At 49.5% G+C, this 24141-nt stretch overlaps 1 protein-coding gene across 1 annotated transcript in view; it reads left to right on the top strand.

The window, feature by feature from the left end:
• Positions 1–6448: 6448 nt before the first annotated feature.
• Positions 6449–24141, top strand: part of IFFO2 (intermediate filament family orphan 2) — a 47053-nt gene continuing 29360 nt past the window's right edge. The window contains 3 exon segments of the mRNA XM_080381338.1: positions 6449–10445; positions 10448–10500; positions 10502–10981. Of these exon segments, the coding sequence (XP_080237464.1) occupies positions 10353–10445; positions 10448–10500; positions 10502–10981 (626 nt within the window). The 5' untranslated portion in view covers positions 6449–10352.

Below are 24141 nucleotides of genomic sequence, written 5' to 3'. Positions count from 1 at the left end.
GTTGTTTGCTGCTTCTGCAATCACAAACCTGTTGGGCAGGTGGTCCCCCAGCAAATCTGCCTGGCTCCTGGGCTTGTTCCTAGAAGTGGGAAGCCCTTGAGCGCTGCCCTTGTATTTCGTGATGGTTTCCTTTGTCCTGCTGCCTCTTCCCTTCGTAATTCCTTTTTTCAAGCCAGGCAAATGCCCTTCTGGAAGCTTGGCACGGCTGGGTGCTCTTTCCAACAGCTGTCCTGCCAGGATGGGAAGCCTTCCTCCTGCTCCCAGTGCTTCTGACTGGCTCTCCAGCCAAGTCTCTCCTGTGTTTTGTCTCTTACTGCAATTGCCTGGAAGTATTTTCAAACAAGCGGTGAATTAGAGCTGCTGAGTATAAACATACTGTGAGCTGCAGCATTTCGATGCCATAAGATTCCCTGGACTTTTTCCGATGTAGGAAAAGTGATCTATCTTCCTGGGCAAGTGTCCGCGGGGCTTGTTTCTCAGGCAAGGGAAGGACACGTAGATCACGTGTGTTCAACAAAACTGTGGTGAAGCCTCAACGGTTACGTGGGTACATCTCAGGGTTGCAGTCTCTAAGGCAGGAATTGGGAGCAAGAAGTTTCTTTTCCCTTTGCCCAAAGTTTTTAGGAGCCTTACTACACGTGAGCATGCACCGTACCGAAGGCTATGTCAGTGTTAACTAGCAAAAAACCCTTTCAAGCAAAACCATTACCAGTTTCTGCCAAGGCAATGCCAAGAGGTTGCTCAAGGAGCTTACAGCAAAGCAGCGATACAGCAGACGCGCCGCTGACTGAGCTACGTGAGAACAGCTCCTACAGCGGGGTTCGCACTTACCCTGGCACAAAGGTTTGTATCGTGTGTCTGCTGAAACAGGGTTCGATGTCTTTTATTTTACCAAAACTGCTGGCTCTGGGAAGCACATCCCGTGCTGGGCATTTCCCTGTGCTGGGCAGCTAATTCCTAGGGAAAGACCCCCAGTTTGTTCATCTGAAGAGCACAGCATCGAGCTGGACCGTCTCTCCTGCTGCAGCATCGTTAGGTGGATTGTCAGCCCTGCCTCATCAGCTCGTGATTCTGCACACCTCATCTTCTCCCGTCTCGCTCTTGGCATCGCCAGCTGCTGCGTGGACACTGCACCGGCACCGTCCCTCACCTGCATGAGGCTGTATCGAGCCCTCCGTGCTTATTTTGGCTGTTGAGCACCTTTTCAACCAGGAAAATCACACCAGGCTCCACCAGCCCAGCCCTTTCTGCCTTCGTTGCAGGAACAACCACTTTTGCCACGCTGTGAGCACAACCCTCGCAGCACCCGCTATGCAAACAGCGGGCACTGTCACACCGGCTTTGCCATCTGCCTGTGACGATAAAGCAAATTGCAAAATTCCCCCCCTGGTTCAGCCTTGCTTTTGGGGCCAGCCCTGCTTGTAGGTTGGGGCTTATTCCTCACTGATTTATGCCCCATTGAGGGTCAGACATCCTCCAGGCAGGTAAGTGACATAAATGAGTACCAGAAGCACCAGGTTCCCAAGTTGCTTTTAAATCCACAAGTGAAAGCAGGCAAGGTTTTAGCTGCTCTGGAGAATGGCCACGCTGCCAGCCCGAGGAGCAGCTCTCCTGGTGCATCTCAGGAGCCCTCCCCTGGTCCCTGCAAGCTTAATTAGAAGCCACCCCCTGGGTCACATAAGAAAATCAAGGTTGGCTTGGATTCATTTGCTGTGCGTTGCTGGGGCGCAGCCTGGCCGTGTTCATCACCCCGAGCAGGGATGATTCACAACTCGTGCACAGAATCGAGGGCCCAGGGAAAAACAAGCCGTGCAGCTGGGAAGGACTGCTGAAAGAGACGTTTGGGCGAGTTTAGCACAAAATCGCTTTAGGGATGCCCCCCACTCCGTACACAAAGTTGCTGGGAGAAGCCAGTGGCAGCTGCCCAAACCTCCAGGAATAGTTACTCCCTTGCTGGTTTCCAAGAGGGGAAAAAAAAGTAATGATTAAAACCCAACTTGCAGATTTTTTTGGCAGGATTGATCACGCTTGTTCACATTGACTGCTCAGCTCGCGGAGGAACCACCGTCACCGAAATCTCGGAATGAAGAACTTATCAACACCAATGTGATGTAGATAAGCAGACACTTCTTCATTGACGGCCGGGTGCGTGAGTGAGTCCTCTTACGATCAACACACACCAAGTTTCAAAATAATACACCTCATAGAGAACTTATTCATGCATATTCATTAAGTATCCATGCATAATCATAATATTTCCTGAAAATCGTTAACATACTCTCCTCCCATATCCCATTCTGCGCAGTAAAGCTTAGAAAGGTCCAGAAATGGGTCTGGGGTATGATTTGGGTAGGTAGTGTATGAGTCGGTGGTCGGGATCTCCCCCTGCCAGAATTACCTTTTACTAAAGTTCACGGTTTCCTGGCACGTAACTATGAGTTGTTCCAGTCGACTCTCCCCAGTTCCCATTAATTCCATATTCTGACATTTCAATACACTTTCTACATACAGAAGACTAGTCAAATACAAAGAAATCTGTAAAATCCCAAATTTGTTACTTAAGTTTTAAACAATGATTCTAGCCCATTCTTCTGGCCTTGGTACAGGGCTGCACAAAGGATTTCATAGCAGCTTTTGCTGTGGAACTACAAGTTTCATTAAAATATATTTCTTATTCCAAATAATTTTATAAAATCAAATAAAGTCAATTAATTCTAACTTATTAGCAGATCTGTAACACCACCAGCTCCATCCCTGTTGTCCAAACCCCGGAGAGGGGCAGAGATCACTGTCCCCTTCCCAAAGGGGAACGTGCTGGTAGGAAGAGGTGCTTTTTGGTTAAAATTAAAAACAAAACAGTACATGTGACATGTTGAGGGGAAGCCCTTGCACTGCACTTGAACACTGAGACCCGAGGCAGATTAGGGCCCCCCCGGGCATCGCTCCCCGAAAGGCAGCATCCCTGGAGACCGGCATGGGGAACGTGGCTTTCAGCCCGCTGAGGTGTGTAAAGAGGTTTGGCCGCTGCCTCTTGAGAGGTTTTATTTATTTTCATGGTGCTTATTAAGCCTTTATTAGAGCAGGATAATCTCGTGCCCAGCGCTATTCCCTGTACCCAGGCTCTGTTGCTACAGGTCCTACATTTGAAGTGGGAGTTACAAGCTCTCTCCAAACCTTTCCTGCCCCACAATTATTTTTCCCTTCGGTCATTACCACAGACCTGGGAGGGTATCAGCCACGTTCCCTGTTTAATTTGTGCAGCCAGGTGCTGCAGAGCTCTGCTGACCCTTCCTATGCCGCCCTGGGAGCATCATGCACCTCGTGATGGATTTCCCACTCCAAAAAGAGCAGGGGCTTCCTTCTGGAAACGTGCCACCGCCCTGACACTCCTCTGCCTGACTCAGCCTGATCCCTTCCCTTGTAAAATAGAAACCACTTTTCGGTGACTCACAGCCTGAGCAGTTGGCGAACACCAGCCAAACCTGGTGCAACTCTCCAGCGAGTCCTCACTGACCTGCAAACGTCCAGGCGGCCCCGCAGCTGCAGGAGAAATGGATGGAGAGAGCCCAGGTCTGCTTTCGGGGCCGCTGCAATTAACCCTGGCCTGCTCCGCAGGGGGAATACACTGATTATTTTTTTTTTTTGCATTAGTCTTACACCACTGGGGAAGCAGGATAACACCCTCCCTCCAGCCTTTCTCTGCTGGGGAAGGTGTGTAATACAGAAAAGGGCATATATTAAGCAGGAATTGCAAAAAATTAAGCTGTTTATGGTTTAAGTTCAGCTTTGCTACATGAAGAGAGGCTGGGCTTTTTAAAAAAAAACACTATAGAAATAGCAAGAACATTATGTTTGGTCTTGGCTGGTCTCACCAGGTATGCTGGGTCCTGCGTCTTTTCCACCTCTCCCCACTGTGGGGATGTGGCAGGGGCTGGAGGAGGTGAGAGGGGAATAAAGGAGATGTTTTAATTCAGGGAAGGAGGTAGAGGGCAGGGCAGGGCAGCCGGGGATACCCACTTATGCGTGGGCTTTCAGGCTCGAGTCGTTTCAATATAGAGATCTTTACCATAATGATAATAACCCCAATAATTACTGTTATTAATAATAATCCTGCTTAGTGCTTGTTCTTTCCCAAGCGTTGTGGCAACAGGACCTCGGTAACCCCCGGTGCACACCCCCGGGGTGGTGTGGGCTGTCCTCGCCCAAGATGGGGAGACTGGGATGGGAAAGGGCTCGGGATGCTCCTGTGCAAGGGCTGAAGTCCTCTGGGGCTTGAAAGCAAATTACAGCCCTGGGTAGCAAGGCAGGCCAAAACCAGCGCCCCAGGACAGCGCTTGTGCCTGGCTTGTAACACCTGGTTCTCAGCCCCTAATGGGTGTTTGAGGTGGTGGGTTGTGCTGGTGTCTCCAGTTATCTCTTGTGTTGGTGTTGGTGCTTGCCACGTTGTCCGGGCGCCTGAGCATCTGTGTGTTGGGACATTCCACGAGCCGTTCTTCAGGTGCTCAATCCCTGCAGCTTCTCCCAGGCCATTTATTTTAATCTTACTTAATGAACAAATACGAGTGTGTTCTAAACCCAGCACCATCCTTTAATTATTCCTAATATTTGATGACAACAAACTAATTCCCAAATGATGACATCAGACATTAAAGGCACATGTTCCGAGCACCAGGTCATTAATATTTCTCTTCCCTCGGTCCGTATTTTGCCTGCTGTAAGCAGTTTTGATATAACGAGCTTGGTGACTGCATCAGCTGGCACAGTGGAAATGTATTTACCAGCCGTAAGCCACCGGGCTGCATTATGGGCTGGGAATCACTGAAAACTGGGCGTCTAGCTGTCACGGCACTCCACCCGAGGACCTCTCCCTCAGAAACACCCCAGGACATTGGGAAATCCAAGAGGGGAGCCGCTTCAACAGCTTTGGCTCATCGACTCACTCCACTGACACCAATTTTCTTGCAGCCTCCACAAGCATCCTGCCAGGTTCAGGATGGGAGATGGAGGGCTGGAGCGGTCCAGGGTGCCATAGCACATAGGATCCCCTCTGTAGGGCAGATCCCCTCTGTAGGGCAGATCCCCTCTGTAGGGCAGCCCCCCCCCCCCCCCCCCCCCCCCTTGTCCTGTGCTGGAGGAGAAAGAGGGGAGGCAAGAAATGCCTGCCCAGGGAGCGGGGTGCTAGGAGGAAACCCAGCCCTGGTGCAGAGCGGGGTGCCCAAGCCAGCCACATCGAGTACCCCCCCCCTCAGCAGCTCCCACCAGGAAGCTTTTCTTCATCCTGTGTCATGCAAAACGTGTCAGGCAAAAAAACCCTCTGTACAAGCAATTAAAATACTTTGCTAGTGGCTTCTGGAAGAGAGATGGAGATTGGGAGCTAAAAATACATCCCAGTTCAGCTTAACCCTCTTCTGTGCTCTGAGCCTTGAATGCTGCTCAACCCACCGCTGAGCCCACCACAGGTCACAGAGTTTGGTGTAACGAGGAAGAAATCATATATTCTAGCTTTGCCCCAAAGACAAAAATCATTTAAAAGTTGTTCTGAATTTAAATTAATTAGGCCAGGTTCTACCTGCTACCTGCAGGATGAGAAGCTTAGCAACAACGGGATTGAAACTGTGCACTTGGGCATGCACAAATTAACGATGCAGCATCCTGCAATTATCCTTGATGAGCTGCCAAAGCAATCACTGTGTCCTAAAACACACCTGCGGCCGGCCTGTATGGGCTTATCGATGCATATTTGCTGCTGTACTCAATACAGATGCAAATATTTGGTTACTAAGGAAGCAATGAATATTGCCACAGTCTCCAAGGAAATACTATAGCGTGTCTCGACCGCTGCAAGCTAGTGGATGCTTCGCAGTCGCTTCTCAGCATCTTTATCTCCTGCTGCATCCCCGCCTCCTGCGTTCACCCACAGTTTTGGGTTGGACCTGGGGCAGAAGTTTTTGTTTCCAAAATATTGACGCGATCTCCATAGAGATCATCCGCAGCCTGGGGGCGAGGGGACGGGGGTGTGCTGAAGTCAGCCGGCCTGGGTCCACCCCGTGCAGCCCCGATGCTCTGCCGACGGGCTCAGGACGAACACGATGCGTGAGCAGCATCCCTCGTTGTGGCTGGACTCTGCTTTGCAGCGCGGGTGCACATACACCTCCCAGGTGTGGCAAAATGAGGTTTTTCTCTCTGAAAAAGTGACTGGAGCAAAGCAATAGCCCTGCAGGGGGAGAAGGTGCTGGGTTTAAGCAGCAGCTCCTACTTCACATGAGCTGATAGAACTGGTAGAAAACATATAGGAGGAAAACTAAAGTTTTAGGAGGAGAAACCTCCTTTAAAGGCAACAAGGAACCTGCAGGGAGGAAAAAATGCTGTTTTTGTAACTGCTGAGGTAACTCATTCCTCCCACATCATTAATAGCAGCCAACCTGCCAAATATTTTCTGTTTCCGCAGCGTGATGTGATGGCCAATGCAATTGCCAACGTGATCCAAAGGCTTCCCTTATACGGCTGGAAATGACAACCTCGGTGACTAACCCGGCCCTTTCTCCACCGAATGACACCTCGGCGATAGGCAAAGAAGCACCAGCTTCGTGTCCTCGTCAAGGATCGGGTGCGTTAGGTGGGGTCTGACTCACTGGAGGACTCACCGGGGCAGCTGGCACGTTCTTGCCCGTCTTCCCACGTGCCTGTTGCTCTGATTTCTCAAGGAGCAGCCCTGATGCTGGCGCAGCCACAGCAGCGTGCGGAGGAAAGGGGCCGGCTGGGGTCGGAAATGCTTTGCCAGCCAAAAATGCTGCCAGGATGTGGTGGGGCTCATTGCAGCAACTCATCGGCTGCTAATGCCATCGCGCTGGTGATGCTCAGGCACCATCGCATGTGTTAGGGTTAAAACCCAACCATTCTGGGGGAGGCACTCTTAAAAATCCCATGTGTTTCAGCAGCCTGGTTTGCCCAAATACCCTTACTCAGGCAGGCAGTGAACTGCAGTGCAAGGGTAAGAGCCCTGGGTGAGCAATACTAATCCCACTGTAACCACTGAAGCTTGCTGGTTGTGGAATGGCAGCCTCAACGAGAAGCTACCTCTTGTTACTGCGGAGTCTGGGGTGAATAAATCACCTTTTTCCATCTCTGAGGCTGGTGAAGAGCAGGCTCAGGCGGTTGCCGCAGCCCAAGGGAATAGGAAGGGGGAAAAGGGAGGGATGCTGAGATCGCCGGAGCTTTGGTGGAGATGCTGCTTCACCGCAATGCTAGAAAGCCAGAGCCGAGAACTGTGCTGAGGTTATTGAGCAGGGCATTGGCAGGGCTGGGGCGCGTTATGGGTGTTACACCAAAGGATTTTTGCTTGTTTGTTTTCAAGGGGGATTTATTCAACTTGGCTGCACCGCGTGCCAGCCCGGGGGAGCATCGCCCATTCGCCGTACCGCAGTGCGTCCGTGCTGGCGAGCTGCTGCCTTCGCTTTGGTTTGGCAGAGAAACGGTTACTCTGAAGGAAGCCAGACCCAAGGGAACAAGAACTTTCCACCAGTGGCAGACTAATAATGTACACAACCAAATCCAGGAAAACGAATATTAAAACCGCTTAAGCAGATGTAGAGAGCAGTCCTGAAAGAGCCACCAAGGTCTGTGGGTGAAGGATGCTAAAGACGTGAAGGTAAAAATGGGTGTAAAAATCAAACGCAAGGGTCCAGATTCCTCAGGGGCTGCTCCAGCCCACATTTGGGTGAAGCAACTGAGAGCAAAAATAAATCCAGTACAGTATTATTAGCATCTCTAGGGGTGGTCACCGTTATTTAATTGCTGGATTGTTTCTGCATTCAGAAATAGCCCCATTTCCCATCCCTTTTCCTCCCTGTCCAAATAGGAAAGGGCTAATCAGTGCTTCATTATTTATATCTGCAATTGGCAGCCGGCGGAGAGCTTTCCACAGCAGGAATCGGAGGAATCTCTACAGGAATGTCCCCAGCCTGTGGGTATCCCATGTGCCGGACCACGGCTGCTTGGCACGACACGGGCAGCAGCGGGTCAGCTCTGTGGTTGCAGGAGCCCTCGTGAAAGAGGGATTTCCATTTCTCCGAGCCCAAGTCTAATTAATTGTTGCGATTAATTCAGGATGATTCACTTTCAGGGGCTGGGAGGAAACCATAGCCCAGCGGCGCAGCGGGATGCTGGTGGTGACCGTACGCATCCCATTAGGAAAAACACTCATTGATTTAACGACCTTTGGATGCGGCCCTGGCGAATCCATCCTCACCGCCGCAGCGATGGTGCTGCCTAATGAGCAACCACGATACGCAGCGTCTCACCAGGCAGGTACAAAAGCATTCACTGCCTGGTTTGTCATTCCCTCTGATGTTTTCCTGCTTCCTTAAGGGGAAAAAAAAATTAAATCTTGTTGTTCAACAGGATTTTCCCAGCTGTTGACCACGCAGTTTTGCTGGGTTCTGAAATCATCGGGCTCGTGGCAGCATCGCCGCCTGCCAGCGAGGATGCCCTGTGCCTAAAACATGGGGAATTACCCAGCCGGGGGGAGAAACCTGCTCTTGATTGGCTTCTGCCCCTAAGAATAACCTCGTTATTGGCAGTTTTAGTCAAATATTAATTTCATTTATTAATATATTTTTATTCTATTAATTTTATTTTCTTATTTTGCAAGTAGTGCTGTGAATCTGCAGGGTGGTACATGCCATGGAAACGTTTCCCAGGGAGCTGCAGTTTTTTTTCTGGAAGTCCAGCTCTGCCCGCCACATCCCAGTCCCCAGCATCAGCAGTTCCAGCCGTGCCCTAATGCCCAAGGTATTAAGGATGTTTTCCCGTAAGCTCAGCAATGAGTGCAGGTTACAGCCGACATCAATTGAGGCTAAAGCCTTTTTGTGCTTGGGGAGAGCTAATCTTTTCAGGTGTTTCTTTGAGTCACCCTTCTGAGAAAGCAGCTCCACCCAGTAGATGCGATCTTTTTTCCAGGAGGTGCTGGGAAAACACAGGTTTGTAACATGTTTACGGAGCCCTTTGAAGAGCCTTTGGTTACGGTGCTAAGCGCGGCTCATGGGTGCTGGTGCAATTTTGGCTTTTGGATGCTTCTACCCGTGACATTTAATATAACTATTGCCTGTGTCATTTAATATAACTATTGCCCATGTCATTTAATATAACTATTGCCCGTGTCATTTAACAGAAATATTGCCCGTCTCATTTCATAGAAATATCGCCTGTGTGGTTTAATCTAAATGTTACCTGGCAAGCACCCTATTTTTATTTCAAAAACTATTTGAGCGACTAGTGTTACTACAGCTTTACACCAGCACCGCTGAGAATTTTCCATGTGCCTCGCTTGCTCACAAAGCATCGCTCCATCTGTGGTGGCGCAACGGAGTAATCACATTATTCGATTAAACAATATCCTTTGATTGCCAAGCAGCTCAGAGGTCCTGGAAGCAGCAGTTGGGAAACGCTTGTTTAATAATTTAATTATCGTCATATCAACGTTATTTGGCGCTTAGGCAGACGCTGCATTGGGGTAACAAAATTCACCCCTTACAATGGCATCGTATCGATTAGGTGATTTCCCTGCCGCAAAGGCAGGGGCAGGGGATGTTTCACAGGGCAGGGCCAGGCCCCCCCCTCGTTGGTTTGACGTTCGCTAATTAACCAGGGGCGCGCGGAGGGACCAGGAGTGCTGCCGAACCCGCTCACCGCCGCCCCCGCCCCCGCGAAGTCCCCGCGCCGCCCCGTGGTGCGCACTCGCTGCGCCGGGACACGTGGAGGGACCCACCGCGGCCATGCGGCACCGCGAGGGCGTGGCCTGGGGAGGGGGCGGGGCTTCGGGCACGGCAGGTGGCTGAGGGGAGGGGGCGCGGCCTTGGGGAAGAGGCGTGGCTTCGGGGGAGGGGCGTGGCTTCAGCGAGCCGTGGCTGCGGGGACGGGGCGCGGCGTTGGAGAAGAGGCGTGGCTTCAGGGAAGAGGGCGCGGCTTCGGGCAGCAGCGGTTCTGGGGAGGGGGCGTGGCTTGCGGCGGGGGCGCGGTCGGTGGCGGGGCGTGGCCCGGGCGGTGCGGCCCGCAGCCGCTGGCGCCGGGGGCGCGGTGAGGCGGAGCCGGGGCCGCCCAGTGCCCGGGCAGCGGCAGCGGCAGCCGCAGGAGCGCGGACAGGCGGTGGCGGCGGCCGTTCGCGGTGCCCGGTTCTCCCCTCTTCCCTCAGCGCCCGCCGCGGCGGCCGTTCCCGCGCCGCGCCTCCCGCAGCGCTCCCTCCGCCGCAGCGCTCCCTCCGCCTCGGCGACCGTTAACCGGCCGCTTCCGGCCGCCGCGCGCGCCGTGCCCCGCTCCGCTCCGGTCCCCTGAGGCGCTGAGGCGGCCGCCGCGCCATGAACTCGCTGCTCTTCGGGGAGATGGCCCGCGCCTTCTCCCCCGCCGCGGCGGCCGCCTCCTGCCCGCTGGGGCCCACCGCTGGCGGCGGCCCGGGGAGCCCGGCGGCTGCGGCGGCGGCGGCGGCTGCGGCGGCGGGGGGGGCCCCGCCGGTCACCGCGGCGCTTCGTAACGACCTGGGCTCCAACATCCACCTGCTGAAGGGGCTGAACGTGCGGTTCCGCTGCTTCCTGGCCAAGGTCCACGAGCTGGAACGGCGCAACCGGCTGCTGGAGAAGCAGCTGGCGGCCCAGCAGAGCGAGCGCGAACGCCGCCTGCGCTACAAGACCTTCTCCCGCGACCAGGCCGTGCAGACCGACGGCGGCCCCCCCCCGCCGCCCGGCCCCGGGCTGCCCGCCGCGCCGCTGGCCTCGCCGCCTCACTACAGCCGCCTGCCCGGCACCATCTGGAGCTACACCCAGGTGCGGCGAACCGGGGGCGGCGGCTTGGAGACGGTGCAAGGGCCCGGTGTCTCCTGGATCCATCCCGACGGCGTGGGGGTGCAGATCGACACCATCACCCCCGAGATCCGCGCCCTCTACAACGTGCTGGCCAAAGTCAAGCGGGAGCGGGATGAGTACAAGAGAAAGTGAGCGGCTGGGGGGGGGGCTGGCAGCCGGGGGGGGCGGGGGGCGATGCGGGCTGCCCGCTCCTGCACTGCGGGGAAACGGGCCAGCCCCTCCTCGGGGCCGAGGGAACGTGTGGAGACGCCTGGGAGCAGGGGTCCCCCACCAGGGGCTCCCTCCCCAGGGAGGATGCTCCCAGGGGCACTTGGGGAACATGGGGAGACCCCTGGGGGCAGGGGTCCCCGGCCCTGGGCTCCCTCCCTAGGATGGAATGCTCCTTGGGGAACATGGGGAGACCCCTGGGGGCAGGGGTCCCCTGCCAGGGGCTCCCTCCCTGGGATGGATGCCCCTTGGAGAGCGTGGGGAGACCCCTGGGGGCAGGGGTCCCCCACCAGGGGCTCCCTCCCTAGGATGGATGCTCCTTGGGGAACATGGGGAGACCCCTGGGGGCAGGGGTCCCCCACCAGGGTCTCCCCCCCAGGGAGGATGCTCCCAGGGGCACTTGGGGAACGTGGGGGGACCCCTGGGGGCAGGGGTCCCTGGCCCTGGGCTCCCTCCCTGGGATGGATGCTCCTTGGGGAACATGGAGAGACCCCTGGGGGCAGGGGTCCCCGGCCCTGGGCTCCCTCCCTGGGCTGGATGCTCCTTGGGGAATGTGGGGAGACCCCTGGGGGCAGGGGTCCCCCACTCGGGGCTCCCCAGGGGGTTGAGGAGGAGGGTTGCACCTCAGCTTGGTGCCCAGAAAACTGGTGGGTCCCTCCCTGGGTGGCTGGAGAGGCTTATCTGAAAAGGAGCATTGTCAGCTGGCCTTAAGTGGGGGAGGGGGGGGGGAAGAAAAAAAAATTCCTTTTTGGAGAAGGGAGGTAATCTGTTGTTAATATTGCATCGTGTAGTTACTCCTAAATTTAGCTTGCCTTCATTTTCTGGTCTGATCGCTCCAGTAGTCGACCTCGCGTGCCAGCTCCCCGAAATTAGCTCAGTGCTGCAATATTTGGGTTGCAAATACTGCAGGGGAAGGTTTGCACTCGGAGATTTTCCTCGGAATTACTCAAACCCAAAGCCCTAACGCCAGCCTTCCCAAAGCCTGCTCACCTGGAGGGTTATCTCTGAGCCTGGTGGGGAGCCCTGGGTTTCTCGTGGGGGGGTGTGTGTGTGTGTCCCCACCCGGTGATGGGTAATGTTCCCTTTGCTGTATTTGCCTGCTCAAGGTAGCGGTGGTGGAGATGGAGGCCAGAAGGGGGGGGGGGGGGGGGGGGGGCAAAAAAAAAAAAAAAGGCAGCTAGTTGGGATTCTGCAGGGAGATTCCTGCATTGTCTGACGAGCTGCCTGTCCTTTGGGGCTGGCATGGGTGCTCCTGTTGGGAGTTTTGTCATCTTTAGGCTTCAGATGTGTTTCCTCCTTTTGCAGCCTTGTATTTTATTTTTTTTTCCTGCGGAGCAAATGTAATCCTTTCGTTTTTTGTTGGTTTTTTTTTTTGGCTCGGCTCTGTGGCCTGTGAAGCATCGCTGAATTTCTTCTGTCCAGGGTAACAGGACTGCAGTGTGCTCTTTGCATACCTCTCGTCATCAGCTTTTATAACAGACCTCTTCTTGTCAATTAGCGCTCTTTGGAGGGATTTTATAGGCAGGCGTAGCTGTTCCAGTAGTAATTTCTGGCCTGTTTGTTAACTAAAATACTGTTTGCTTTCAGTGCGTCTTAAAGCTTGCTTGCCTTGATTGCTCAGTGCTGAAGAACCTACTGAAAATGGATGGAAAAAGAAGTTGGTCTCTCTTTTACAGTCTTGACCTGTAGATGCCATGGTGGCACAGGGTTGTTGTTGGTTTTACGCTTGGTACCAAGGAGTTGGAGTAGTGGTGGTGCTTCAGGGGAAGTTGCGTTCGAGGGTGGCTTGGTTAAGGAAGGTGTGTGTTGGGTGTGGGTTATGTCACCAAAAGTTGGGGATACTTCTTCTTTTTGATGGATGTGTGATTTATTTTTTCCTCTTAGGGAGGAGGAGACTTGTGGGCCATTTAAGTTCAGTCTTCCTGCCGATTCAGGGCTGATTCTGTCTCTTGTGCTTCGCTCACTTCTGTACAACAAATTTTCACCCCAGAGTCCGTATTCATGTGTGGCTGCTTGCACGCTCCTGAGGATTGCCCAAACCAAATGCATTCAGTGTAGCGAAGGGGACCTCTTTGTAGGCAATCGCAAATCTTACTCTTACCACCCTTCTTGCTCTTGAAACAGGTTTTTCTCCTGATGCTTGGAAATAAAATTGGAAATAAAATTTGATTAATACATATCAACACTTACCACACTAGTATTATATCAGCAGTGTGTCTTTTATGGTGCATTCATTACTATGTAATTGGAATGATTATTCCACTCTTCTGTGCCCTTCAGTCATCAGACGGACACCACATGTTAAGCTCTTTTGGGGTAGATTGACTTTTTCATTTGTGGCCTTGAGCACACTTTTGCATGCTCATGGAGTAATACTGTGCTGTTTTAAATTTAATTCTCGCCGTCAGAGCAGATTAGTCAATTCGATTGCATTAGCATGAGCTAATGGGGTGTTGCAGTGTTTGTCAGCAATCCTGTCAAGGTTGGTACCAGTGTTTTCTTGTTTGTTTTTGCAGGGAAGGGGTTCTCTGTCGTGGCACGCTTGTGTGTGCGTACGTGTGTTTAAATACACGCTTTGGGTTTACCTTATCTTGTTGCGAAGCCTTTGATGATGCAGTTTTATTTAGGGAGATGAGCTCCAGGTGGAACGTCAGCCTTGTGCCAGTCTCTTGATGGTGCTGCTGGGTCCTGCCGGAGGTCGGGCAGGCGGACCGGTGATCTCGCAGGGATGCGCCCATGTTTGCAGCCCAACCGGGCAGCCCCTTCACCAGCAGGCAGCTGCTCCTTCGGAACGGCGTTGCTCCCGCTCGCGGGCACCTCCGCACTGCAAACACCGCGTTTACATGATGGACCAAAATGGGTTTTATACGCTGTGTTTGCTCCACAACCAAGAAAATACCCATTTTGCTTAACTCGGGAACCAGCAGAATGTGGCAGCCTTCTTGAAGTCATCAGGCCTGGTAACCTGACCAGTAAGCCACCAACTCAACCCATGAAAATGCTTAAGCACGTAGCGATATGTTACATTTATTTCCTAAAACAGTGGAGGCTATTTTACCTTTCCAGGGTGACCACTTGATTAAGGAGGTAGTAGCTAGCAAATGTTTCTGGTTTTAAGTACTTGGCTACCAGGAAAACTCCGGGCAGATGATTACATCATGGAGTTGGTGGACTCTCCTCAAGCGAGTAGTTTCAAAGACGTGTAGCTCCTATGGGACGTGGCTGTTGTGGAAGGCACACGCTGCTTGATGTCATACTTGTGAACTGAAAAATAGTGGTGGCACTCAGGGGTGAAATAATCCCTCCTTTCCTTTCTTTTAAAGGTAGCTTTACTGCTACTTTTAAAAATAAGAATGGAAAATCATCTAAAGTTCTTTCCAATGAAATGCTGCCTGTGCAATTTTGGGGATTACCAGTGGCTTCATTTTAGGAAATTTATGTTACACTACTTTGTTCCATTCCCCAAAATAATTTTTCTTGCATATCCTAACACAAGAAACTGGAGTTCTGAGGCCTAGAAAATATTAGAGCGCATGGTCAGTAGAGCAACTAGACTGTATTTTACCCAGGATTTTGTTTGTATCTGAAGCACGACTGCGAAAATGTTCCCTCTAAGGAGCCCAGCAGATATTTCAGACCAAAATTGCTTTTTTTTTCCCCCCTCAGATCATGTTATTTTACACAAGTGGTATATAGATCAGAATCTTTGGCTGCTTAACATGTTGTCTTAATCTTATAATTATTTTTTTAGTAATAATTATGATTTTACACTATGGATTATGACTTCAGCTGGGGGAGTCAGCAACTGGAGGAAATGTACGGGAAAATAAGCTTAAAATTAGTTTTCTTTAGGATTTATTGGAGGGGTTTTTTTGGTCATACTCTGCTAGCATTTCAAAGAGCTTTTGGGCCTAGATGTGATGCCAAATCCTTTGTAACTTTGAATCTGTTACTCCCCTTTCAACAAGAAAAGGTAAAATTGTTGACTTTATTTGTAATCAGAATAGCTCAATAAAAATACTTTCAGGGACTGTTACGTGAAAATGGAGGTAAATGTCAGATGCCTAAAAGCTGAAAGACACAGGTGAAGTGTTTTGGTTTTTTTCTAGAGAACAGCAAAATAACCAACCATATACTGCTTCACCTCCCTTGAGGTGAGATTGTTGTGGGATTTTATGTCGGGTGCGTGAATCCTGGATCTGCCTGTCCCCCCCCGGCCGTGGGGAGGGTGATGAAGCAGGTTTAATTACAGGCGTGCGACACGGCTGCTGCCCTGCGAGGGGCTTTGGGCTGCTGTGATCCCTGTGGGTTATTTAAGAAGAAAACCCCTCTTTTTGGTGCTGCCAGGCCCCCGGCGTGCCTTGGGGGTCCCTCGCTGAGGCGTGGAGAGGGCCATGCTGTGGTTCCTGCTGGTCAGCGTGCACCGGGTGGTTTAACCTGCTTGCCTGTGGGAAGGGGAAAGGAAAGGTGCTTCCCCCTGAGCTGGTGGAGTTGCGGTGCCATGGAGGCGGGAGTGCTGGTGGGCTCTCCTGGCGAAGGTGGGATGGCAGGGTGCGTGTGTGCGGGGCGCGGGTGGCGTGTACAGAGCACCGGCGGCGTGTGTGCAGGGCGTGGGTGGCGTGTACGGAGCGGTGATGCGCGGGTGGCGTGTACGGAGCGGTGATGCGCGGGTGCAGGGCATGGCGGTGCGGACGAGGTGCCTCACCTTCCAGGCTCACCCTGAGCTCTCCCTGGAAGACCTGAGCGCGTCGCCGTGTGTTATGACAGCCAACATACTGCTGCGTGTGGCCGGCGGGAGCCTGCTGACTCGGTGGAATCCTTCTGCAGTCATTCCCCCTTCTCTTTTTTTTTTTTTTTTTTTTTTTTTTTTTTTTTTTCTCTCCTTCCTTCAGCTGCAAGAAGGCTGCTGATCTGTGGCGAGCCTTAGTCTGAACACTGGAATAGATTTGTATATTATGGTTTCACAATTGTTCTTAATTGGTGCAGATATTGAATCTGCCAGATGTTAGTCGTCCTTTCCAGCAGAGACTTAACTGTTACTAAGAGTTGAACTGGAAATAATTGTTTTACCTCAGGATGGTATTTCATTTGGAAGATTAATAAAGTCCACTTGAAAAAGAGATTATCTTAAATTTGCTGCAGCTGGAAAGGACAAAGATTATCATTGTCAAAGGCAATGCGCGTCAAAACTAACTGGATCTCGTTTTTTTAAAGAAGGGAACTTAATAAAAATGTGCTTAAGATAAGCCCTGGAGGAATGTCTGAAAACTTTTAAAGCTAAAATATCAGTGGTAACAAGATGCAAATGTTACGCATAGACCCAATAAAAAACAAATAATTTTTTTATCCCTGTAGAAGAATGTAACCAGCATGCTAGACTGCTGTCCGTGTTTCAATTGGTTACAGAGCTGCTAATAATGCAGTCTCCGTGTAAAGCCACATATATATATATATATATTTTTAAAAATTTAATTCTGGTATTTCTGCTTTTCTTTTTATGTTTTAAAGGGGGCGTTATGTTTCAGTGTGGGTTTTCAGTGAAATTCAGTGTTCCTTACTGCTTCCAAAGCAGCCAGGCAGCCTGGTATTGGAGACTCTTGGATACCCCTTCCAAGACGTGAAGTTTGATGTTAAATGCTTGCTCTGGTGAAACCTGAGACTCTGTCTTGAAAAGACTTTTTTTTTAACTTGCTTTGGGAGGACATAAGTTTTCTTTGCGAAGAATGGATAATATTGTCTATTGTGAAAAACTTGGCCGTATAACAAATACATACATTCCCTCGTAATTGTTGGTTGGAAAGCTGTACTGCTTGGAGCTGTGCAAATTAAGCACTGTAAGAGTAATGTTTGTTTGGGTGTCAGATGTTTTTCTTTAAATGATGCTATATTTGCTTCTAAAATGCTGCCGCAGAGACGTGCGTTTACAGTATACATGGATCTCTGGAGCGTTCCAACGAATCTCCGGTTTATGTCATTTTTCCCGTGGTATAGCTAGAAACTGGGACTTCTGGGTTGTAGTAATGTGGGAGAAGTTTTGGAAGGAGGGGAGGATGTTTCCCTTTGATCCAGCTTTCTAGCAGTGCTCCACAGTGGGCTGGGGCTGTATTTTGTTAAATATTTAAGTAGGTAAATCTCGGCGTGTACATTACTTCAACTGGCTGGGAGCGGGAGCAGCCAGGGCTGGTTTGAGATGGCTGTCTTGGCTGAGGTTAGCTCCTTACGCTGAGCTTTATCCTTGGCCAACTATTAACTCAGAATTATAATGGAAAAAAAATTTAAAAAATTCAGATGAACTAGATGGAATTGGGGTGAAGAGAAAAATCACCACCTCGTGATGTGGCTGGAGTTTCAGAGAAACTTGGGGCAGGATCTGTGCCGTGCTCTTCAAAGCGCAGCTTCCTCCGTGCCAGGGAACCGCAGGCTTTCTGTGTGTATTTTGAATTTACCTTTTGATTCCTCCTGTGACTCATGGGAGGAAGCTTCGGACTTTCTGAAGGCAAAAATCCAGCCTTTCAGAGCAGCTTAAGCATTGAGCAGGTCTGGGAGCAAAACCCCCCGCACACCTCTGATCTTAAACCCAAATAAATTGCAGAAGACCTTTGCGATTCATGGCTGAGGTGAAGACAAACACAGAAACAAGTTATTTCTAGCTCTTTGTCATGCAGTTTGAGTGCTGGGCATGGAGCTAAAGAAAGCACCGAACCCACGTACGGCTCCACAGCTGCTTTTTTGTGGTTAAGGCTTTGTGGTGATGCTCTGCCAGGTCTTACGTTGGCTTCCTGCATATTCTCTTCTGTGACTAAATGATTTCTTTTTTTTTTTTTTTTTTTTTTTTTTAGCTCACTAGAAATATTCGCAGGATGTTGTTCTTTATGGTTTTAAGTCTCCATCTTAATATTTAAGACCAGCTTTTTTGTTTGTAAAAAAAAAAAGATTTCTTCCAGTTTGGCCTTTTTTAAAAAAAAAAAAAAAAAAGTTAAGAAACTGAACAGTAGGTACCTGTATGCTGTTTAGTCTAACTGAAGCAGCCTTGTGACCTCTCCCAACTAAAAGTTATCTTGTTCTCAGAACCCTGAACTGATAAAAAAAAAAGGTAATAAATGGGACGAGACCTTTTGCTTAGTAAACAAGGCACAGGGAGATCACGTAGTGCGTGGCTCTGCTTTTAAACCAGTTCTCAGACTCCACTCTGCTCTATCCCACCCTATGCCTGGCATCTATAGGGTATGTCCTATATTTTTCCTGTGTCTACTTTTGGTTTGGATGAGTGCAATCCAGCTGCTTTCACATGCTGGTGTTATCGTGGGCACGTTTTTCACCTCCCACTCATGTGTCTGAAGCGAAGGAACTTGCCTCCACTTTATTATGCGTTCAGATTAGGGGGCAAAACCGAAATCGTCGTACGGGGATAGCTTGGGCACACTGATAGATGACTGAATTCCAGATATGTTGTTAAAATGCCTTGGTTTGGGGTTAGAGGTGAATGACCCTAGTTAGTGACCTCGATGTCTGTGCCTGATGAATAAGTCATTTAGAAGGGTGGGATATTTTTTGGATACAAAAGGAGTAAGGAATGTGTAGGGTGTTTTGGAATCCCAGGCTGTCGCCTAGTCTAGAAACGGTTCTTACCAGATCTTTCTACTTCAAAATAGGCTTGGAAAAAGCTAAGGTGATCTAACGGTGCCTGCTGGTGTCTCACCTGGGATGCACAGGTCATGCTAGTTGGTTGTGAACGTGTCGGAACAATTCGGTGACTTTTTGTAGCCCTGTTGCAGAAAGCGGCAGCTGGGAAGCAGGTATGTTTACTGTGACTGGATTGACAAGGTGCTTCGTTTCGAAAAAATATTTAAAATGAAATTATTAGCATTTCCATAGAAAACCTGTGGGAATCTTGTGTTTTATTTGCTGTTATTGGTGTTGATCCGTGTACAAAAAGGACATCGACTCTGCCTCTGGATCTACTTCAATAACAAGAGCATCGGGCGAGCTGGGAGAGAACGGTGCCCTGTGCCCATTAACGATGCGTCCTGCTTGTTAATGACACAGAACACGGACTAGTTGCATTGTTACTGTGTGAAAGTGAATCACAGATGATGCATTTCTCCAGCCTTTTGTTCGAGCATTTCCACATTCTAACTCATCTACATGTGACTCGATGGTTACTGGACGCAATTTGGAAGCGTTCTCCTGGTCTCGGCGTACCCGCTTCCCCCAGAAGTTTGTTAATTTGAATCCCCTTCCAAGCAGATTTGGGGACTGGACCTAGTCACGCCTGCTTTCCGTGGCATGGCTTCAGAAATAAGCCCGCTGCCGCGTTTTGGAGCTTGTTCTCCCAGGAGATACGTTCAGTTGGCCCTTTTTTTGGCTTTTTCTGTCTGGAAGCCACCAACGTGCGTTGCTTTCGAGAAGGATTTGAGCCGTGGGTGATCAAACGGATGGCTGGCGTTGCTGCTGTTAGTAATCTGATGCTAGTTTCAGTGGCTTTATTCTGAATTTCCACTGAAATACAACCGAAAGCAAAACTTGGCGTTACAGCCTGAGCCTAAATTCCATGTAACTTTGCAAATCTCTGGGTGCTGTGGACAAGCCAAATGTTTTGGTTTCCCGATCTGAAATGGTTTCGTGAATCTGAACAGCAATTCCAGAGCCTTTGGGAGCAGGTGAGCTGCAGATAAAGCTCTGGATTGCGGGTTTAGCAGTGCCCAAGTATGCTGCTGCATTGCAAACCCAGTTTTGTTTGCACAGAAATTTACGGGGGTTTGGTATATGTGGGCAGAGATCAACATTGGTTGAAAGACATGACGGCTCCCGGGCTCTGTGCTAAAAAGAGAAGGAATTAACCTAGCCCTCTTCATGTGGGCGAGAAAACTTACTAATTTACAATGGCTCATTAACACAGAGGACAGAGATGATGAAGGAGGTGATGATGTATAATAGGATTGGATCCCCCTTTGCCCTTAAATATAGTAGATGTGTTTAGTCCATGCGGTGACTCATGCTGGAATTAGAGATCAAAGGGATCCTGGCTCAGTATTTATTCCAAATCAGTGGTTTCAAATATATTTCTGTCTGTGGATTCTTACAGGTGAAATTTGTCTGCGTGTCACTGAGGGGAGAAAATAGGACTATGCCATTTATTTTATTATTTTTAAAATGAAGCTTTCTCTGATACCGAGAACAGAATTTAAATTTAGCAGTCCAGGTCTCTTCAGTCACAGGAGTCAAGCCCTGACAAGTCAAATCTGGTTTAAAAGAATACTAGGTATCGGTGTAATTTTACATAATTCCGTAGAATGGCATGGGTGCCTTAATATTGAATCATAACAAAAATATTTTAATATTAATATTTAATATTTCATAAAGTATTGTCAATAAAACAGCTACAAGAAAATCCCCCTCTTGCAGGTACAAAAAAATATTTTATTTTCCACTCTAAACTTTTCAATAAGGCATTGACCATCTGATGAAGCATTGGGCAGTCTGGTTTATTTATTTATTTTTTCTTCTCTTTAAAGAAAGGGAGAAAATGGTAGTGCAAAGCACTTAAGAACTCCTTAATGCCCTGGAAAATGTTTTTCCACTAATCTGTATTCTTAACCAGAGCGTAGAACTGCCGGTTGTCAGTGGGAGACCAGCTTTTCTTGTTAAAAGGGACAAAGTGACCCTGGGAATGAAGCCCCACTTGCAGAGATGCTGTACAGAATTTTATCCTTTCAAGAATGGCTATGGGACGTAAGTAAGCTCATTTTGTGATAACTATCCCTGAAGGACAGCGAGCTCCTGGTGGTAGCTTGTGATGAATCTGCAAATAAACCCATTTTCCTTCGTAGCTTCTCTTCCCCTTTTGGGCATTAGATCCTTCTATCCATTTATATGCAAGGCAGTCAGGCTCTCCCCTGGTAAGTTCCAGTGGCCAGAAGGAATTTGCCGTCTTCTCTGCTTGCTACGTGAGGTAGGAGCCGGCAGGAGCCGCGTGGTCCAGGCTGCATCGCTGTGGGTACCACACGCTGGTGCAGATGCACGGAGCCGCAGCCCTGTGAGAGGTGTCACCCGTGTGCAGATGTACAGCCTTTTTCTTTCTCCACCGATCGACGAAGCGTTAATTACTGTTGGCTCTTTCTCCTATAAAATTCGCTGTGAGATACGGCCCTAGAGCCGTGGGCAGGGGTCTCCTCCCCACGGTGGGCTGTGGGTTCGGTGGGGTTTGGGTCCCGATTCTGCTGCGGGTGCAGGGCAGTGGGAAGGCAGGGCCACAAGGTCCCTCCATCACCCTCCTCCTTCTCACGGGCCATCTGCGTTAAAACCAGGTTTGTACTAGAATCCCTTGGCTGTCCATCTCTTCCCCTCCGCCAGCCCAGGCTCGCCACTGCCGTTGGTTTATACCTCCCGCTAATAATGATTTGTCGCGTTTCACACCATCTTAAAATGGGATTCCGTTTGCAACCTCCGCTTTCTTTGCAGCGGTAGGCAGACAGAGCTCACTCCCTTTCGGACACCAGGTGAGGCTTCACGAAGTCTGTGCCTGGTATATTTGAGGATATTCCACTGTGGACCAGTGTTCATGAAGGGTTTTTTCATTGTTTGCCTGTGAATTCAAGAAAACAATTACGTTCTTGGGAATTTACGTGACCAAAACAGCAAAAATAACTTACTGTGTTTGTGTGAATTTAAGACTAATCTTTGTATGAGCATTTAAAAATTCCTAATCTCGAGTTTTATGCCCTCCTAGTTGTCATCTTTATTAATTCGTTTCCATCTAAATGGCATAGTACCCTGGTTTAATGGTGATGCTGTAAAGGCCGTAATTAACTAGGAATACTAAACTCTATTAATCTGTCCATTGTGCTAGAAGTGATTAAAGCAGCTTAAACACAGCGAGTGTTCTCGCATTTCTTGAAGGAGCGTGTGAGGAGTGCTGCGTGTTTCAAGTGCCATAGGAGCCCTGGAAGGGCAGCGTGTCTCTTGTCCTTTGTTAATACTTGTGTTCTTAGGCTCCCGAAGCTGCACGTAAAAGCTGCACTTAAATATATTTACCTTTACAAAGGTAATAAAACTTACAGATAGGTAGATAAGAGAGGGAATATCTAGGAGCACTTTGCTACATATGGGGTGCGTGTCCCACCTGCCTTCCTGACTCTTGAGTGCTCTCAAGATAAGCGTATCTGACGTCAATAAACAGTTTCCTTGATCTTCAATAGGTTAAGTAAAGGTGTTTAGGATCAGGGCAGAAATTAAGATGACTTCTAGCTCTCAGCTTTGAGTCTGGTTCTTAAAGGATGGGGAGGAAGGAGGGCAGATGGAGAGAAACCTGAAGACCGGGTAAGGATAAGAGCAGGTAAGGAGAGGGGATGTAGCTGCAGTTATTCTTGGCGTTCCAGGCTGAAGAACTGCCGAAGTGGATGAAAATGCTGTGGTAACACATTCCAGCAGGATCTGTTTCCTTTCCACAGAAGAGTAATCCCCATCTATTATCACTCGGTCTTATCAGAGCCTTTCGGCATTAGTTGGAGGTGATAACAGCGGAGTGGTTACAACACAGCCAGCGAGGGGCATGGCTGTATATAGAAAGCATTTACTCGGGAAAACAGTAAGTCAGATGAAGACCTTTTATGAGAGAGGATGTTAAAATACCAGTGTGTTGGACTTAGCACGGGGCACGTTCTAACAGCGAGGCTTAGCTGGTGATACGTGTAATTACACGATTCGTCTTTTTTTTTCCTTTGTTTTTTTTTTTTACAGAAGTGGATCAGGTGTTCCCCAAAATGGTTGATTTGCCTCAATACTGAAATGAAAGACGATGGGAATATCTGTTGACAAGGAGGTGAGGGTTTCTGTGCAGTAGATTGCAGTAGGTGTTGAAAATGGTGCTGTGTCTGATCGTTTTGTGCTGTGCCAGTGATGTATTTCTTTTTCTTTTAAGCTCACCACCTAGCCCAAATGCTCTGTGATCTGCTGTATTCCTGAAAGCAATCCTTGAGACAAGCGATCGGTTTAACTGGGATTTTTTTCCAGCTGTTAGCTGTGGGACTCAGGCAGGCATCCTTGGTTCGCCCACCAGAGTAATACTAGGCTTCACGCTGGCTTACTGGGGAAATCCCTCTTTGCAAGAGATCTGCCTGGGGATCTGTTGGGTGGATCTCGACTTGAAACCCTCGGACTCGCCGTGAGTGTAGATGTTCCAGTGGCAGAAAATCCCCCCACTCTGCCTGGCGAGCAGGAGACCCACGGGGCGACACCAGCGCTCGAATCAGCCGGGTTCTCCTTTTCGTAACAGATGGCTGTGAAGTCAGAAGGCGGTTCTGAAAAGAAATAATCCTCACCCTACATGGGAAATATTCCCTGTAGTTAAAAGCCTGCTGGATTCCTTCTCTTCGAGCTGTGATGTAAGATTCTTCCACGTGGTCACGTGCATCAGCTGAGCTAATGCACTATTTTAACTTGGCAGCCTCCAAGAGGACATTCATGAACGCTTGTGTTAGGTGTTTATAGAAAATAGAAAGGAAATTCATGCCACCGAAGTTTGCCCGTACTTTCCGACAGCTTAGCGTTAGATCTTCTTATGGCTTTAAATCTCTTCTGTAACTCCTTGTCTCCTCGGCTGCCAGACTTTTGGCAAGGTGTCCGCATTTCGCTAAGAGCCCTTAGCAGCAGGAGGAGGCGAGAAATTACAAGTGAAATGTCCTGAGCGCCATAAAAATACAAACGTATTTTTAAAACGGGGATGGTGTATATTAGAGCACGCTTGTCTTGACATCTTTTTAAAGTTGCTGCAAGGCTGGAACTATATAGAATTATACTCCTTTGTTCCGGTAAGCGTTCTTGACTATAAGTAGATTTCAAATCTGGTTTATTGTACGCTTTATTTTTCTTATTCTTTTTTCTTCCCACCCGAAAGCCCTCCTCCGTACTAACGTTTTTATCAGCTCTTGAAACGTGTTCTGTGGATTAAAAAAAAAAAAAAAGGGAAGGAGGACTGAGATTTAGGAGTGGGGAAAAAAAAAAAGAAAAAGGAAAGGTGAGGGAAGGGGCAATACACTTATCTGTGGGAAAATGTGAATCCTTCTTGTGCTGCTGCAGACTT

Source organism: Falco punctatus (genome assembly GCF_963210335.1).
Source record: "Falco punctatus genome assembly, chromosome: 3".
NCBI lineage: Eukaryota > Metazoa > Chordata > Aves > Falconiformes > Falconidae > Falco > Falco punctatus.
Note: the sequence above shows the minus strand (reverse complement) of the source record. Positions and strands in the feature narration are given on the sequence as shown.